The sequence below is a fragment of the Herpailurus yagouaroundi genome, unplaced genomic scaffold (genome assembly GCF_014898765.1).
Source record: "Herpailurus yagouaroundi ecotype Mexico unplaced genomic scaffold, PumYag 141, whole genome shotgun sequence".
NCBI lineage: Eukaryota > Metazoa > Chordata > Mammalia > Carnivora > Felidae > Herpailurus > Herpailurus yagouaroundi.
This window is the reverse complement of record NW_024412396.1, coordinates 29,493,239-29,513,087: the sequence shown is the minus strand read 5'-3', so window position 1 is coordinate 29,513,087 and position 19,849 is coordinate 29,493,239. Positions and strand designations below refer to the sequence as shown.

At 37.3% G+C, this 19,849-nt stretch overlaps 1 protein-coding gene across 2 annotated transcripts in view; it reads right to left on the bottom strand.

Annotated features, from left to right (window-relative positions):
• Nucleotides 1-19,161, bottom strand: part of STYX (serine/threonine/tyrosine interacting protein) — a 38,038-nt gene extending 18,877 nt beyond the window's left edge. For both annotated transcript variants that reach the window (XM_040477151.1, XM_040477152.1), the window contains exons 1-3: nt 18,793-19,161; nt 6,081-6,113; nt 4,018-4,071 (exon numbers count right to left, since the gene is read on the bottom strand). In XM_040477151.1, coding sequence (XP_040333085.1) covers nt 4,018-4,071; nt 6,081-6,113; nt 18,793-18,849 — 144 coding nt within the window. In that variant the 5' untranslated portion in view covers nt 18,850-19,161. The remainder of the gene's footprint in view (nt 1-4,017; nt 4,072-6,080; nt 6,114-18,792) is intronic.
• Nucleotides 19,162-19,849: the final 688 nt, after the last annotated feature.

Below are 19,849 nucleotides of genomic sequence, written 5' to 3'. Positions count from 1 at the left end.
TAATTTTACAATAATTTACCTGAAGTGATAGGTAAAATATTTCAATGATTTAAGATTAATATATACTACATATGCTCAAAAGGCTAATAAGATTATTTTACATCCATAATCTTAGGGCTTGTTGAGACCTTAAAGATCATTTATTTGGTAAACAATACTATATAGTGGTTAAAGGCTTTGTAGTCATGAGAATCCCAACCTCTATCTTCCAGCTCTGCTAATGACCTGAGCTCTGTGGTTCGGTACTAACCTTTCCAATGAGTGGTTAGATGAATTACATAAGATAATATATGTAAGGAATTTGGCACAGTGCCTGGGGCACATGGCAAGCGTTCAGTAAATGGTAATTACATATACTGACTACAAACTTTATTCTTTAGAAGGGACTGCTAAGACATAAACAATTATTGAACATCACTGACATAGTTAATTGGAATACCAGGGCCCAAATCTCCCTGCCTCTCTCAGTACACTGTTTCTGATACAAGCCAGAATTAACTTATACAGTTCACAGACTAAAGTTTCAGTTTAAAAATTTTTCTCAAGTTAACTGGCAACTCCAAATGATATTATATTCTATGCTGTCTTTTGGCTATACATTTAAAGCAATTTAATATATTAAATATATTAACATTTAATATAAGATGTTATATACATATACTATATGTGACGTAATACATATATGTGTTATTTTAATAGAATGTAAATTCCAAGAGAACTATGATTTTGTTCACAGATTCATATTAAGTATGTATAACAGTGCCTTGAAAATATTAACTGTTCAACAACTATATGTTTGTTAAATATATTTAACAAATCATGCTGGCATAAGGAATCAGAATTCATAATTTTGAGTTTTCTATGAAACTTTTCAGCTTACGCTCATATATTTAATTCCCACTTTCTGCATTAAATAGTCCAGAACAATAATACTAATAATCCATCAGAGAAGTCAAAGAATAATTTATATTTGTTATGGACTGAATGTTTGTATCTCCCTAAAATCTGTATGTTGAAGTCCTAACCTCCAAGTTGGTATTAGGAGATAGGGCCTTTGGAAGGTAATCAGAGATTTAGATGAGGTCATGTGGGTAAAGCCCACATGATGGAATTAGTGCCCTGAAAAAAGGAACAGCCATCAGGACTTTGTCTCTCTGCCATGTAAAGATACAGCAAGAATGCAGCCATCTGCAAGCTAGGAAGAGGGCCCTTACCAAAACCTAACCATGTTGGCACCCTGATTTCAGATTTCCCAGCCACTTCAACCACAAGAAATAAACGTCTGATGTTTAAGCCATTGGTCTATAGTATTTTATTACAGCAGCCTGAGCTAAGAAAATATGGCTTTCAAAAGTTTAAAATGTTAATTTTTGCAGCAAATGTTCTGATGTCTGGCATATATTAGATAGAGTTTAATTATCTTTGTATTTCCTGAGTGTACCCTGAGTTAAAAGAAGGGAGGTAAACACTTGGTAGGATTAATATTTAATCCATGTTCCATATTCACATTTACTAAACTGTCAAAATGTATTCAATATCCATTCTTTATACTTGATCTGTGATATATAAAGATATTTTATTAATGTGAGAAATCACAGGAAGATATATATAACTATGGATAAAAATCTGCTTTAACACAAATCTTGAAGGCACATTAAACTATTACTAAGTAAAAAAAAAACAAAACAAAAACAAAACCTTAACAAAATAGGACCCAAATGTAATAGCATACAGAATACTTTTACTTTCCAATGGATTTTCATTTATATAAAGCAAATTATGACTTACTCATACCTACAAACTACAGAAAAAATTGTATAAAAAGAAACAGTTCACTACTGACAAAGAGCCTAAATTTGTCCCTTTTCAAAAAAATTTTTTTAACATTTATTTATTTTTGAAAGACAGAGACAGAGTATGAGCAGGAGAGGGGCAGAGAGAGGGGGAGACACAGAATTTGAAGCAGGCGCTAGGCTCCGAGCTGTCAGCACAGAACCTGATGCTCAGGGCTCAAACTCACAAACCGCGAGATCATGACCTGAGCCGAAGTCAGACTTAACTGACTGAGCCACCCAGGAGCCCCAATCTGTCCCTTTTATTAAAACTGTATTTGAATGTAATAAAAGATAAGCTTAACTAAACGAGTATTAGAAAGGGAGTTTATTCCCTAAGATTTATCTGTTATTATTTGTTGTTGTTAGATATTTTTAGGATGATGGTATGAAAAGGAAGACAAGCTGTTCTATGGTGATTCAGAATGAGAAATAATCAAATTTCGCCATAGAAACTTTTCCTCAGTCTAATAATTAGACCATGGTGAAGGAGATGGTAAAGAGGTTTTGAGGAAATCTATAAACAAATAATTTAATGTGACAAATACTATAATAGATATATTTATAAAATGCTGTGGGAATACAAAAAGTAATCTAACAATTTTTGTGAATACTATTTTGTGAATACTACATTATTTGGCTTTTGTTTGTCTTAAGTAAATCAGTTAAGTCTATAGTTAACTACTCTAACCTTTCCTTAGTACTTTTTTTTTTTAAGCAACACTGTGCCTATCCAACCCAGCTGTAGACCATCAAAACTAGGTTTACTCTTATATATGCCTCAATAGTCAAAAAGCCTTCCAGTTAAAAAGAAATGACTCTAACTCTAAAAAAACTCCCAATCAAAGGGCAACTGGGTGGCTCAGTTGGTTAAGCGTCCAACTTCAGCTCAGGTCATGATCTCATGGTTTGTGGGTTTGACATCCTGCATTGTACTCTGTGCTGACAGCTGGAGCCTGGAGCCTGCTTCTGATTCTGTGTCTCCTTTTCTCTCTGCCCCTACCCTGCTCATCCTTTATCTCTAGCAAAAATAAACTAACATTAAAAAACAAACCAAGCAAAAAAAAACCTCACAGCCACCCAAAATTCATAAATACATTAAATTAAATCATTAGATTTAAAAATTCTACAGTTTTGCGGGCACCTGGGTGGCTAAGTCGGTTGAGCATCCTACTTTTGATTTCAGCTCAGGTCATGATCCCAAGGTCATGGGATTGAGCCCTGCATCGGGCTGTGCACTGAGCGTGGAGCCTGCTTGAGATTCTCTCTCTCTCCCCAACTCTCACACTCTCTCTCCAAAACGAAACAAAAAGAAAAAAGAAAAAAAATTCTACAAATTTTTTTTTACAAAACTTACCATAGGTAGAGTAGGTATCATACACAAGAATAGTGACTTCAAAATAAGGTATCAGGGAAAACATTTGTGATACACTGTTTCACATTATAACTCAAAGCAAATTAGTAGCACTGTCATAATTCCTAAGACTGAATCCCCTAGTAAGTGGCAAACTGCTACATATATTAAAATGAATCTAAAAAAATCAATAAATAAAAATTAAAAAAAAAAAGAAAGAATCTACCATGTTAAATGTGTAACTAAAGAAATCCATTTCAATGCTCTGGTTTCTCTTCAAATCGCATAAATCTTTCGCCTTTTACTAAAGAAATCCATTTCAGTTTGACTATATAGGAGACAAGAGACATATATGTGGTATAATACTTTACAACCTGGAGCATCCAGGTCTCTAAAGTTTGGAAAAACAGAAATAAGATTTTACCAATTAAAACACGTGCATACACATGCACATATACACACATTTACCCTTGATAAGGAAAGATTAACTAAAATGTTAAATACACTTATTTTGGGCTTTAATTCTATCTCACTGTTCAGAGATATGATTAGCAATGATAGATACCTAATCTTTTAGAGGGTAAATAAAGGTCAATTATCAATTGGTAAATCTTTCAAACACATGGATTCATGAAAAAACTGATTTATAAAAGCTCATTTGTGATTGATGATGAAATATTTGAGAATCACTGGTACAGTAAAATTTGGAAAGAGGCAGTTACTCCAGAGTGACATGCAATATTTGTGGACCTTCTCTCTTACAACTAAAAAATTTATTCCAAAAAAGCTGGTTAATAAAGTCTCTTGACGAACTTAATCTAAAATTCATACCTTGCTTTTCATGGCAGAAGAATATGGGCCTAAAAACAATCCAGGTAAAATTTCCTAGAAAAAAAAAAATTGAGATATTTACCATCAACAATTTAAATATACACAAACCGGGGCGCCTGGGTGGCGCAGTCGGTTAAGCGTCCGACTTCAGCCAGGTCACGATCTCGCGGTCCGTGAGTTCGAGCCCCGCGTCGGGCTCTGGGCTGATGGCTCGGAGCCTGGAGCCTGTTTCCGATTCTGTGTCTCCCTCTCTCTCTGCCCCTCCCCCGTTCATGCTCTGTCTCTCTCTGTCCACAAAATAAATAAACGTTGAAAAAAAAATTAAAAAAAAATATATATACACAAACCATGTACCACATAAGTGGACTTGTGGAGTTTTCATAGTTGTTATAATAATTTATTAAAAAGCTTGCTATCTAGGGACGCCTGGGTGGCTCAGTCGGTTGAGCGTCCGACTTCGGCTCAGGTCATGATCTCACGGTCCGTGAGTTCGAGCCCCGCGTCGGGCTCTGTGCTGACAGCTCAGAGCCTGAAAACTGCTTCAGATTCTGTGTCTCCCTCTCTGTCTCCTCCTCCCCCCTCACACTCTGTCTCTGAAAAATGAATAAACCATAAAAAAAAAAAAATTAAAAAAAAAAAAAAAAAAAAGCTTGCTGTCTAGGGAATATTCCCTAGCCACACTGAGCAAAGACCGGGAAGAGAAATGCAGATTTGCTTTATATATCAAATGAAACATTTAAAGTTTAAATACAGTTCTGAAAAGTCAGATATATGAACTTCCACAGTGCTTTTTATAAGCAGTTTGGATAAAATTAGCATATTGTATGACTGGCTTTTAGATTAATTAAAACATCTCTTATTTTACTTATATTCTCTGCTCTAGTCTAGAAATAAAGTAGACATAAAGAAAAATTACCCCTTTGGAATTACACAAAACCTTATTCAGCCAAATCAAAAGTAGCACAAGATACAAGAAGATTAGAACTGTTTCCTTCAGTTAATAAAAGTATTCTTGCAAAGTTTAAAAAAGACCAGTATCAACTGCTTGCCTATTGACAGTTTCAGCAATTTAAATACTTTCCAAATGCTAGATTAAAATTTTTCTATGTGAACTCAATATAGAAAGATTTTAGTTGACCTATACCATAGCCTAGATAATAATACAGTATAATTCTGTAGTTCTGTTCTATGAAACATCATAATTATTTTTGTATGGGTCTGATTTCTCCTATCAGTTTCTTGTGGGCACAAATTACATTTTACTCCCCTTTGCATTTCCCATAGCACCAAGTAAATGCCTCATAGGTACTAAGATATTTTTTAAAAGAGAATTTTCACTAATAGAGAAAGGAAACATATTTTTAAAAGTCAAGGTATTTCTAGGAACAGGAGACACTGCTTGATTCTGGGGCTAGCAGAGTGACTGTAAGTAAGAAATGCAAAAGAAAAACAAACTGCTATGAAGGTTAGCTATCACTTTATTATTCCACATTTGGAGTATTCAAATCAGTCTTCTGGAGGACTTCATTATGGAAGTTGTGTCTGGAAATCAGACACAAAGAGGAACAATTACTCAAGAGTGATTTGCTTTATGGTCAAATCTTATAGACTTGTCTAAACTAGCCAAACACAGAAAGCAAACTGTTTTCAACAGAAATATAAATATTGTATCCAATTTTTCAGATTAGGAAAAACAGTGACTCAGCACATATATATATATACATATATGTATGTATGTATGTATATAGTAGAATCATGGTAATATATATATGTATATTTACATTTATATGTATATATTTATATGTATATACATACATATATGTATGTATATGTGTGTGTGTGTGTGTGTGTGTATATATATTACCATGATTCTACTATAAGGAAGAAAGGCAACAATTCATTTCCCATTTTTTAATGTTAACCTTTAAATATGTTGATTTTTTAAATACTCAATGAGGAACCTACAGATCATGAGCCAACAGGTCTTAAATCCTTTGTGAAATCAGTTATTTGATGATAATAATAGTATGGACTGGCCTGAATAAACAAAAAGGTTATCTTACCTGCATCTCTCGTCTCATAGGGTAGGTCCATTCCTTTAAATAGAAAGAAAACCCAAGAATGAAAATAAATAATATTATGAAAAATGTTACCCAATTAAAAGTTTAAGATGTGACATACAAGTGTATGGATTAAAAAAAAAAAATACATTATACTTAAAGAATATTCTATGAATAGATTCAATTGGCTTCACAAACACCTAAAAATTTAAGTGCAAGAAACAATGATTAAGGTATTCTTTAGGTAACTGGGCTTCCAAAATTATGATTATGTTACTTCATACAACGGATAGAATAGCTCATTAACTAAAAGAACGGATATTCCAGAAATTTCTCCCAAAAACTGATCCACCAAGTCAGAAATGTCAAATAGCTTTTTGTCATTCAGTTAACTCTAATCAACTAACAGTAGATAGCTAAAACACTGTGAGCAAAGACTCTGGAAGAAGAGTACTCTGATCAATGAGCAGTATCTGCAATGGACTCAAAGAGTGTTAAGTAATAGGTATTTGCCATCCCTGATCTAAACCTCTAGATGCTTATCAAACAGGCTTTCTCATACATTACTTCATCTTAAGATTCTTTCAGTTCAATTCCTTTTAAATATACATTTCATGGAAGTAAAGAATTCATCCTGTTTTTTGGAATGCAGATCAATATAAACAAGTTGGAAAATAATGCAAAATGCCAATGGCAAAAGACAGAAAACATTTTAAAAGTTGGGACAAGAAAAAAGCAATTCCAGTGAACTGATATGATAAAGAATCAAATCCTCATTTGTAAATGGACTGCATTCCAAGTTTCTAACCCGACTGCTTAAAACTCAAAATTATAAATAGAAATGAGCTTCCTAAAGTTAAAACTGGAAAAGCTTTAAAAAAAAAAAACAAAAAAACCCACAACTTTTATTTTCAGATGAAAGGGATCAAAGGGTATAAGCTTCCAGTTATAAAATAAGTTATGGAGTTGAAAAGTACAGCATAGGGAAGATAGTCAATAATTTGGAATAACTTTGTATGGTGACAGAAGTTAACTACATGTATCAATGTGAGCACTGCGTAATGTACAGAACTGTCCAGGGGTCCCTTGCTGGCTCAGTTGGTAGCGTATGAGACTCTTGATCAGGGGGCTGTAAATTTAAGCCCCACACTGAGTGTAGAGATTACTTAAAAATACAGAAATGTCCAATCACAATGTAATACACCTGAAACTAATATAATGCTATGTCAAATATACTTCATTTAAACATTCATTTAAACAGATAAAACCTTTTTCATTTTTAAATAATTTTAGAACTACAGAAAAGTTAAAAATAGTGCAAGGAATTCCCCTTACCCTTCGCCTAGATCTTCTAAATTAGAAAAGTATTTTTAACACATAAGGTAGAAATATTATATACCTGTAATGGAATTCCATCTTAGCTAGGATGCAATGGGGAATTACCCCTATCAGAGGGGTGGCAAGCTATCAGCAGATGGGAGGAGGGGGAAGAGGGAAAAGCAAGGAAAGCAGGAAAGAATGTGGTGTTTTGCAGAACAAGCAGCTATGGCTAGGTGTTCCACCAGAGTTACCTTCTTGCATGAGCCAGTTTGACCCAGTTTGGAGCTTTTCACCTATGTAGAAGTGCCCTGAGTTGCCCTTAAAGTTACCTTTAGCTCATTATAAGACTAAGATCTCCTATGGGCAAGGTTCTCCAACCATTTTTTGAACATACAATGTATGCACTAGTATGTTGACATACTTAAGCATGCAAAGTTGAACCCAAGAGCCTAGGTAACAAAATATATGTAAGTTCCTTAATGTATCAAGCATCCTGGCTCTGTTTCCTAGCACACTGAACAAAAGTTTCATGCATGAACCCCAAGGGGAGACAGTGCTTTGAGAGCCATTTCCCTGTCTCCTCACCTGCGACAATAAAAACTCTTTGCTTTCAACACTTCCTTGGGTTGTGTTCAATTTAATGTACCCCAAGCAGCAAACTTCTTGAGTCTGGCTACAGAAAAGACAGAATAGTACTCCTGCAATGACAACCAGCATTTTTTTTTTTTTTAATAAAGAAGAGAAACTAAGTATTTTTTGTTTTACATGTTGAAAATGGACCTTGGCAATGTAGCAGAAATAGACTATAAACCTGAGAAGCCATATCCTGAAAGGATCTACTGATCTTTCATGGCCTTATTATCTTCGTTCTTTTAAAATGGGAGTATAAAAGAACACAGAATGAAGTGTTAAAATGCCCAAATATGAACGTAGAGCTCAATGAATTTTTACAAGCAATATATCCATGTAATCACCATCCAGATCAAGATTTCTATCATCCCAGGAAGTTCCCTCCTTTCTCTTCTCAGTCAAAACCCTCTCTTTCAGAGGTGACCACTGACTTCTATCAATATAGACTAGTTTTAGCTATTCTTGAACCAAATATAAATGGAATCACAACAGTACTATTTTATGTCTGGCTTCTTTCACTCAGCCTAATGCCTGTGAGATTTATCCATGTTGCATGCTAGTAGTTTGGTCCTTTTTATTGCTGTGCAGTATACTATTGTATGAATATTCCACAATTTACTCATTATCCTGTTGGTGGAGATTTAAGTAGCTTCAGGGTTTGGGCAAATAAGAATAAAGGTGCTATGATAATTATTTTATGTTCCCCTTGATACACACATGCATTTCTTTCTCTTGGATATAAAAGTAACAATGGAGGAGCACCTGGCTGGCTCAGTCAGAAGAGCATGCGACTCGATCTTGGGGTTGTGAGTTCAAGCTCCACATTGGGTGTATAGATTACTTTAAAAAATAAAATCTTTTTAAAAAAAAAGTAGCAATGGAATTACTAGGTCACAGAGTAGGCCTACTTTTGGCTTTACTAGACACTATCAAAAGTTTTCCAAAACCAATTTACACTCTCACCAGCAACATATGGGAGTTCTATCTGTTCCATATCCTCACCATGGCCTTAATTTAAATGACACTGTACATGTGAGACATAAGACAAAGCCTAGGACCTGATCAAGAGGGAAGTCAGATCGGGGCGCCTGGGTGGCGCAGTCGGTTAAGCGTCCGACTTCAGCCAGGTCACGATCTCGCGGTCCGTGAGTTCGAGCCCCGCATCAGGCTCTGGGCTGATGGCTCAGAGCCTGGAGCCTGTTTCCGATTCTGTGTCTTCCTCTCTCTCTGCCCCTCCCCCGTTCATGCTCTGTCTCTCTCTGTCCCAAAAATAAATAAACGTTGAAAAAAAAAATTTAAAAAAAAAAAAGAGGGAAGTCAGATCAACACCAAAAAGCAACACTCTCAGTGGATAAACACTCTCAGTAAATGAGAAACACTGAAAAGGCAACACTCTCAGTGAATGATAAACTGGGGAGGTTGGCAGGGAGGGTGGGGGATGACTCACCTCATCCCCAGTAAATGAGTACCTTTGCCTTTCTGAGCTTTGGCTCTGAGTAGAATGTGGTAGTAGTGGTGGCCACAACCTGGCCTTTGCTCAACTTTGGCATTAGAATTCAATTATTTTTGTTAGGTCAAGTGAAAATTGAATGTCAAGTGGTCCTGGGTAGATCATGTCCATGGGTTCTTGGAAAAAACAAATGCATTTTCTCTCTGGAGAAGCATACCCTAAACCTAGATCAGAAATAATTCACAGAGATGAATTCCAATGAGCTCACAATTAAGAATCAAATTTTAAGAGGAGGAAAATACTGGTTTAAGCGGCAGACTTCGGCTCAGGTCATAGCTCAGGGTTTATGGATTTGAGCCCCACGTGGGGCTCTGTGCTAACAGCTCAGAGCCTGGAGCCTACTTTGGATTCTGTCTCCTCTCTGCCACTCCCCCACTCGTGCTCTGTCCCTCTCTCCCTCAAAAATAAAAATAAAACATTAAATAAATAAATAAATAAATAAATAAAATCAGTGGATAGACTAAACAGTAGACAAAGAGAGAACTTGTGTACTGGAAAATAGAATTGAAAAAATGATCTAAATTCAGTGTTGGAAAATATGATCAGTTAATAGACTTATTAAGATTGAATTAAGAAGTCTAACTTCCATAAAATCTAAGTTCCAGAAGGGAGAGAAAATAAAGGAGAGATAATATTACACAAGATATTAATAAGAATTTTCCAAAACTGGTTAAAGACACCACACCCCAGAAATAAGTAGCTCAACAATTCCCAAGCAAGATAAAGGAAAGAAATACAAAGTTAAGTAGAGCACACCACACATAAAGAGAAGAAATTCTTTTTCCACACTAAAAGCAAAGAGAGAAATGGAAAAGAACAGAGTCCAAAAGACCTTCATATATGCACTCAATTTTCCTGAAAGATAACAAGGCATTTCAATGTAGAAAAAAAAAATCTTTCAACAAATGGTGTGGGAACAATTAGACAAATATCTAGAAAATAAATCTTGATCTTGACCCCTCATCACCCCCCACTCTAAACCCTCCTCACATACAAACATCTGGTCTTCACTGTTGTATGTATTCCCAACATTTGATGACAGTGCCTGGCACACAGTAGGCACTCAATACATATTTGTTGAATAAATGGGGGGAAAAAAGGTGTATGTGTATAAATATATATAAATGCAAAAATGATAAAACTTCTAGGAGAAAACAATATCTTTGCAACCTTGGGAAAAGCAAAGATGTCTTAAAGAGGGCACAAAAGGTACTAAGCATAAAGGAAAAAAATTTTGATAAATTCGCTTTCATGAAAATTAAAAACTTCTGCTCAATGAAATACACTGCTAACAGAACAAAAAAGCAAGCCACAAACTGAAAGAAAATATTTGTAATTTATATACCCAACAAAAGACGTATATCCAAAATACATAAATATGCATCAACAATAAAGTGACAACCCAATTTTTTAAATGGGAAAAGAACTAACAGACATCCCACCATGGAAGGTATATAAATGGCCAACAGCACATGCAAAGGTGCTCAACATCACTGGTCATTAGGGAAATTCAAATTAAAAACACAAAATACCACTACACAACCACTAATGGCTAAAGTTAAAAACACAACACCAAATGTTAGTGATGATGTGGAGCAACTAGGAGTCTCAACATTGCTAACTGGAGTGTAAAATGAAATGATAAACATACAGCTACCCTATATAATCTAGCAATTCCACTCCTAGGATTTAACAGAGAAATAAAAACGTATGTCCACAAAAAGACTTACACAAGACTATTTAAAGCACCTTTATTCATCAACTCCAAAAAAACCCAAATGTCTACTGTATATTCATACAATGAAATAATATTCAGCAATAAAAAATCTATTACTACCCATAAGTACAACATAGGTGAATTTCACACATATTATGTTAAATTAAAAAAGCCATAAACAAAAGAGTCCACTTTACATGATTCTATTTAAAGTTCAAGAACAGATAAAACTAAACTATGGTTACAGAAATCATATTATTCAATGCCTATTGTGGAGCAGGGTAGGGATTGCCTGGAAATGAACATGAAATAACTTTCTACACTAATAGAACTGGTATATATCTTGATAAGAGTAGGATTACACTGCTGTATATATTTAATAAAAATTACTGAATTGTGGACTTAATATTTGTGCATTACACTCAGTATAAATTTTTACTCCTACTTAAGAAAAGAGAGCATGCAACAAAACCAAGATATTAAATACAAAAGAAAGACAATTAGACTGTCCTTGACTTCTCAACTGCAAGAATAAGACTGAAGAATAATGCATTGAAAGTAGTGAAATAAATAATGGCGAACCTAGAATATATGCTCAGAAAATCATCTTTCAAGAACAAGAGTGAGATACAAGATTGATTCCATTCAAACAAAAACAGAGAGTTTACTACCAGTAGACTCCTATTAAAGGAATTTCCAAAACATATTTTTGAAATGGTATTGTTTTCTCTTTCATTTCTACTTTAGGTACAGAGCCTAAGTAACTGAGTTAAAGCAGTCTGACTCCAGAAAAACTGACACCCAACAGCCTCTCAATGTAAGAAGGAACTATATAGCAAACAGTAATCAAACAAATATTGACTACATAAAATGATTATATTATTAAAATAGGGATTAACAGAAATAAAGTATATAATTTCCAAGCCAAGAGAGGGGGAAATGTAATCAATTTGTACATTGAACACATAAATGTTCATGTGCTTCTTTAACTTACCAATACGTTATAACCTTTTATATTTAAAAGTTTTTAAAGAACTTAGGCCAAAGACTGTCATTTTCATCATGGTACCCCTAACACTGAGCATAGTGCCTGCCACAGAATAAGTACATGACAGGCATTTTGGAGATATATGGCACTAGATTCTATGGATCTTTCTTTTTTCCCCTTTCTTAAAAAAAAGAAAAAAGATTCTTGATTAGTCTGACAGCCTTATCTTCCTGAAGAAACCTGTCAGAGCTGCCAGAAAGAAGAAAAGTGATTAAAGAAATGTGTACTTTTGAGTTTACCTCAAATGAAATCTCTAAAAATTATGCATGAAAAAAGAAAACCAGGAGAACATATTCCAGGGAATATCTGGCAATAAATATGTCAGAAGGCACTCAAAGACACAGGATAAATGTGCTTCCTTCTAGAACATATCAATTTTACCAAGAAATTTTTTTTTTTTTTGGAGAAAAAGTGTCTTCACTGGCCATTACTTTAAAATATTTTTATACTAAAACAAACATGACCATATGGGACAGAGTGCAAAATTTACCTGAAGTTTTAAGTGAATCAGGAGGCTTCAAAGAAATTTTGAACTTCCAAAAGGTTGTATACAATGGAACACGTATGCTATATTTATATAAGGAAGACATTACAGGAGTAAAAAACAAGTTGTATAGCAGGAGAGAATGAAAAATTATTCCTATACGCCTAACAAATAAGCACATAGCCTACTTTTGTGACCATCAGACTTGTTGTAATAGGTATGGATCCTTTGAAATCTAAAAGGCTTTCTCTCACAGAAAATGTCATTAACTATTCCTAGTGTTAGCATTAGATTTTGATCTCAAGCGCCTATCGTCTTTGTTTACCTAGTCCTGATTATTACTCTGCAAAACAAATCTTAATCCTGCCTTGTCTACCAATTCTGCCTATGCCTCTAGCAGACTAGACCAAGATTTTAAGTCATTCATGCTCACTGTCTTGTTCTACCAGACATCCATCTGTCTGAACATGTTTCTAACAACCATATCTTATATTACAACCAAACCTATATTACACTCAATCTTAATCTCAGCCTGCCCACACTGCTGCTAAAATCCATCTTTTAGATATGGCAGTAGTAATAGGGCAAATTCCCAATGATCTATTATGAATTACTACTATAGTTAATTAGTAGAATTGGTTTCCCAAACACAGATGATTAGTCAAGGAGTCCAACTATATTTTTCAAACCAAAGCAACCTAGCTAAACCAAAATACCCCTAATTGTGATATATATCATGCTTCTGGTGAAAATTAATTCACAAGTGAAAATCCTTCAATCATCAATATGACCTAGAAGGTACGGCATATTAAAACACCTTTCAGGTTCTCTCCTTCCTTCTCATACAAATGCAGTTACATGAGCTATACAATTGCATTGATGGGATAGAAATTGAACTTTGGGAACAGGAAATGTTATAAAGATGTTCAAAGATCAATAAGTAAGTAAATAAACTCAGCAAAGGATACAGACTGTAACCATTAGATAAAATAAAAACTTAATTCTTATCAGCACATGTATCAGGCTGGCTAAAACCTAGAACATTTAGAAATACCAAACAAGGGCACCTGGGTGGCTCAGTCGGTTAAGCGTCCAACTTTGGCTCAGGTCACGATCTCACGGTTTGTGGGTTCGAGCCCTGCGTCGGGCTCTGTACTAACAACTCAGAGCCTGGAATCTGCTTTGGATTCTGTGTCTCCCTCTCTCTCTGCCCCTCCCCCACTCACGCTCTGTCTCTCTTTCTCTCTAAAATAAACATTTAAAAAAATCTTTAAAAATACCAAAATAGATTGGGGTGCCTGGGTGGCTCAGTCGGTTAAGCGTCCAACTTCAGCTCAGGTCACGATCTCACAGTCTGTGAGTTTGAGCCCCGCGTCAGGCTCTGTGCTGACAGCTCAGAGCCTGGAGCCTGCTTCAGATTCTGTGTCTCCTTCTCTCTCTGCCCCTCCCCTGCTCATGCTCGGTCTCTCTCTGTCTCAAAAATAAATAAAAACATTAAAAAAAATACCAAAATAGATTATAAATGCAGGTGCACTCATAAATAAATAAACAAACAAATAAATAAATATTGAAGGGATATAGAGAGGTAGAAGGGCATTCAAGTAAGATGATTTTAAGTCAGTTACTCATAAACCTAGCTGCCATTAGAATTATCTGGTTCCATCTCAGATCAGTTAAATCAGAGAAGGTGATGATAGGGCCCAGGAATGGTTATTTTTTAAAAGCCCCTTGAGTAATTCTACTCTATAGTCAGGTTTAAACAGCAACATTCTAAATTTAAAGGATCTTCAGTCAGAAATATTAAGCAATTCCTATTTTTTATTCTGTACTATGGGAGTCAAAAGAGAAAACAGAAAGAGTAACATTTAAGTTGCCAAATTGCAACTGAAATAAATAACACTTTCTATCTGAAAAGAAAACAATTATTGAATTATAAAACCAACAGCCCTAACTATGCAACTAATTTATTTAAAAATTGGTAGTGTGGGGTGCCTGGGTGGCTCAGTCGGTTGAGCGTCCGACTTTGGCTCAGGTCACGATCTCATGGTTTGTGGGTTCGAGCCCCACGTCGGGCTCTGTGCTGACAGCTCAGAGCCTGGAGCCTGCTTCCAATTCTGTGTCTCCTTCTCTCTCTGCCCCTCCTCCACTTGTGCTCTATCTCTCAAAAATAAATAAATGTAAAAAAAAATTTTTTTTATTTAAAAATTGGTAGTGTAAGCTGCTCTCTTCTTCACATCTAAAAAAAAAAACTACTGTAATCTTGTCACAAGACTCTACTATCAAAACCAACCAAGATTCTTATATTAATTCAACATTTGTTAAGCTTATGATATATACCAGACATTGTGATAAGTGCAAGAAACAGTGGGGACTAAGGCAAGAACATTTTGGTGAATAAACTCCCTTAGGAAACTTTCAGTCTATATGGAGAATAGACATTAAGGAAAACCATCAGTATGATATCTGTTACAAGGAAGGTATAAAAATACCAAGTGCTACAGAGAATTGTGTACCTGCAGGATTAAACTATTGGGGGGGGGGTGCTGTGAACAGGAGGAGTTGGCAAAATCAGGGAACGCCTTTCTGAAAAAATGTTACCTAAATTGAGATCTAATCGAAGAGCAAATAGTTAATTAGGTGAGGGCAAGTATAGTGTTGGCAGCCAGAGCAGGGGATAATAGCAAATGTAAAGGTCCTGGAGTGGGGGTGGGGCCTAAAACATCCCAAGAACTGAGAGAAGATGAACATGGCTAGGGCAAACAGAGAAGGGAACAAGAGGAAGAGTAGCTCATTATAAGGTTAGAAAGGTAGGCAGGGGGCACTTGGATGGCTCAGCAGGTTAAGCTCCCAGCTCAGGTTGTGTTCTCACAGTTCTTGAGATTGAGCCCCACATAGGGCTCTGCACTGATAGCACAGAGCCTGCTTGAATTCTTTTTCTCCCTCGCTCTCTGGAGCCTGCTTGGGATTCTTTCTCTCTCCCTCGCTGCTCTCTGCCCTTCCCTCACTGGTGCTCTCTCTCAAAATAAATAAACTCAAAAAAAAAAAAAAGGGCAGATGCCAGATTATATACAACCTTGCAGATGTTAATTAAGGGTTGGGCAGCTGGGTGGCTCAGTCAGTTAAGCCTCCGACTTCAGCTCAGGTCATGATCTCACAGTTCCTGAGTTCAAGCCCCACATTGGACTCTCTACTGTCAGCGTGGAGCCCACTTTGGATCTTCTGCCCTCCCTCTTTCTCTGCCCCTTCCCTTCTGGTGCTCTCTCTAAAATAAATAAACATTAAAAAAAATTTTTTTTTAAGTTAAGGGTTTGAATTTCATCCTCAAAACAATGGGAAATCACAGCCAAGTTGTAAACAAAGGAGTGACAATCTGTTTCCAAATCAATCTGAACACAGCTAAATTTTTGCTAGAATTGTCCTAACAGAATGCCTTGACCAGTGTTTCAAGAAACAAGGAAGTAATATTCTTACAGAGATGATAGGATCATCAAGCTGTCATGACTTGATCACATCAATCATTAAGTGCATGCATAAAAATCTCTCTACTTGAATTCCATGTTTACTAAAGCAACATTTGGTCTGTAATTTAGGTTTCAATGAAATGCTTCCTAGGTGGAAGAACACTCTTATTGGCTGGTCACCATAATTACATAAGACCATTTGATACTTTACATATTTCATGACAAATTACAAAATTAACACTGCTTTATTAGTTTATCATGAGTAACTATATGCCCTATTTAATGGTTATTTCTAGTTCTGTCTGCCCAGAAAGCACCTTCCATCTCCTGTGGAAATGCCCCTATGATTTTGGTGGGAGGGCTACCAATGACAAACTTCACTCCCCTGGCCACAAGTGGGTAAATTCTAGGTCATATACTGGGCTCCTCATTATATTTTCTCCATTCTGGCTATAGGGACTAATCCAAAGGATGGGCACATGACCTAGGTTAGGCCAATCCCCTAGACTTCAAATACTGAAGCTTAGACATATTGTTGTTCTTCAATGTGTAAGCTCGGTAAGGGTATGACCTTGAACAGCTGACAGTCAAAGTCCGTATCTGCGGAGAAGCCAGAGTAAAGGCAGAAATGCTGAAAGTAGAGACAAGCACTGATAAGGGGCCGAGGCAGTTCTGATGCATCATAATACTGTCTAGGAAGTCCCTGAGACCAGCTGCATCCCCACCTTTCTGGATTTAACTACATTTCTTTTTGCTTCAGCTAGTCTGAGCTGGTTTTTGTCACTTGCAACCAAAAGGAAACAAACATCCAATGCTATGTAAAAAGGAATGAACTGGCTTTCAGTAAATAACATTTGCATCATTATCTACTGGGCTTTAAGCATTACTTCTGTCCTTACACAGGAAAGAAAGCTATATTCCCAGTAAGACTTTATCATTTTTACAGGGATAAGGCATATTATATACACAATAAAAGATTAAGTTCAAGTCTGCAAACATTTTTTTTAAAAATTTTTTTTTAATGTTTATTTATTTTTGAGACAGGGAGAGACAGCATAAACAGGGGAGGGTCAGAGAGAGGGAGACACAGAATCTGAAACAGGCTCCAGGCTCTGAGCTGTCAGCAGAGAGCCCGACGCGGGGCTCGAACTCACGGACCGTGAGATCATGACCCGAGCCGAAGTTGGATGCCTAACCCACTGAGCCACCCAGGTGCCCCAAGTCTGCAAACATTTTAAATTAGAATTTTTAAGATTAGAGCAGGGAAAAATTGAGGTGTATTAAAAACAATGAATTAGGAACCAAGAGACCAAGGTTCTCAACTGTGTCTTATGCTACTGTTACCTTGGCATATCACTTATTCTCAGTAAACTACACTCTCTTCACCTGAAAAGAGAGAATGTTCTACATTATTTCTAAGGTTGCTTTCAGGATGAAATCACTGAATCATTTTTAAGGACAAAAAGCATATTCCTCATTCACATTATTCCATATTAAACAAATAAAAAAGTGTAAATTCATTTTTGACTAACCTAAATTCAACTTTTTTTTTCCTATTTAAGAGTCTACTCTTAAAATATGAATTTCTGAAAGACTACTACCACAAGCAAATGATCCCTCCAAATGTGAACCCCAAATGAAGATACTAAAAAAAAAAAATGAATATTTGGTATAAACTGAATGGTTTCTTAAAAAGTTTTACTTTCCAATTATTTTTAAGATATTTAGACCTAGAAATTTTAATTTCTATCTTGATCCTACTAGGGCATAACTGAGTATCCTTGTCTTTTTTACTAATTTAGTCTTCAGAAAATTCTAATTTAGAAGTCTGCAACATCACAAAGTATTTTAAACTAGCAATAGATGGGGAAAAAACTCAATACAAACGCTGGTCAAAGAATATATAAGTGGAGTAAAAAGAAGCCCAAATCAGAAATCAGGAGGACAGTTTAAAAACAATTTCATTCTCAGTAACAACTCCCCTCCAAAGGGCAAGTTTCATGATTGAAGTTTTTAGATTGAAATGAGCTAGCTTTGTGACATTTTATTCTGCGGGTCACGGCTTTCCCTCAAAAATACCAAAAAACAAAACAAAACAACTACTTTGGAAAACTTTTTGAAGGCGCACTCCGAAAGCTCAGGCCCCAGATCTATCTCACATGTGGGACCATGTGTCCCACATGCGAATGACACCAAATATATCCCTCAAACTGAAATTTAAAACATTACCCTCGTACTGCCTTGGCAATAAAAAGGGGAACCTTACTCAAAGTCAGTCCTCAACGCCGAGCCTGGGGGAGAAAGGACTAATTTTGCCCTTCCCATTTAATTAAGCAGAATAGACCCAGCAGCCCCTCCGCCGGGGTCTCAGGAGGGTCAAAGGAATTCGGTGAGTGACGCTTCTCCCCAAGGTCCCAGGACGTTCTCAGGAGGCAACAGGGCTCCGGTGGAGCTTGGGGACTTCGACGGTTGGGGCCTGGGGTCGCCCCGCGGCCGAAGAGCCCCACGGGAAGGCCTGTGCGTGGCAGTCACTGGACAAACTCACCTCGGCGTCTTCTTTGCACTGCGGGAGCGAGGGGAACTCCAGCTTCACGTCCTCCATGGTCCGGGCCCCGAGGCTTGTGGGCGGGGTGGGAGAGGGAGTTTTATCCGGCCCGCCCGACCCTCGGGCTGCCACTGACAGAGATAGGGAGGAGGGCGGGTGGGCCAGAGGGCTGACGGGCGGGCAGCGGGCTTACAACTAACACACGCAGACTAAAGGGTCCCAGCGACTCCGGCGGCGACGGCGGCGACAGCGGGGAAGAGGAGGGTTGGGCGGCTCATACCCCGCCGCCATGCTGCTGCCGTCTCCCTCCCCCTGAGTCTCCGCGCCCCTCAGGCCGCACAGGCTCGGGCACTAGCAAGAGCCCTACAACCGTCTCCCCTCCTTTCCCCCCTCCCCACCCCTCGCTATCCCAGCCAATCCCAGCCCACGCTTGCCTTCGGCCCGCCCCCCGCGGCCGCCAGGTGTCAGCGCGCCGCTGCCCCGCCCCTTCGCCAGAGCGCAGACGCGGGGGGCGGGGCCTCGGAGGAGCAACGGCCGAAGCTCACCGCCCGAAGCTCACCGGGTGTGGAGGAGGTGGGGCTGCGGCAGGAGGGAGCCACGACTGAAGGTCCTGGGAAAGGCAGTGGGACCAACCGCACCAGCTCTAACCTTTCCCAGAGAGGACGCAAATCTGTAGTTTAGGAACCGGCAAACATCCTAGCCACCAGAGACTGGCATCCGAAAGGAAAACTGTATTTTCTCCCCTCAGAATCCTGCGCAATCTGTGGTGAGGTTATAACCGAAAGAGTAATAAATGAAGAGTTCATCTTAAAACTGTGTTATGCTACACAAAAAATGAAACACCCTTGGTTTTTAAGCAAATTGAAATGGTGGACTTTCAAGAATACTTGGGACTATGACAAAATCTCAAGAAACAAAGGCATATAGAAAATCCTAAGGAATAGAAACAACCGATAGCTCACTCAGTAAATTACACATCATACTGAAGGTCTCTCCCTTTAATGCTGTTTATGTTGAAATATTAATTATAATTATATATAATATAAATATATTAATA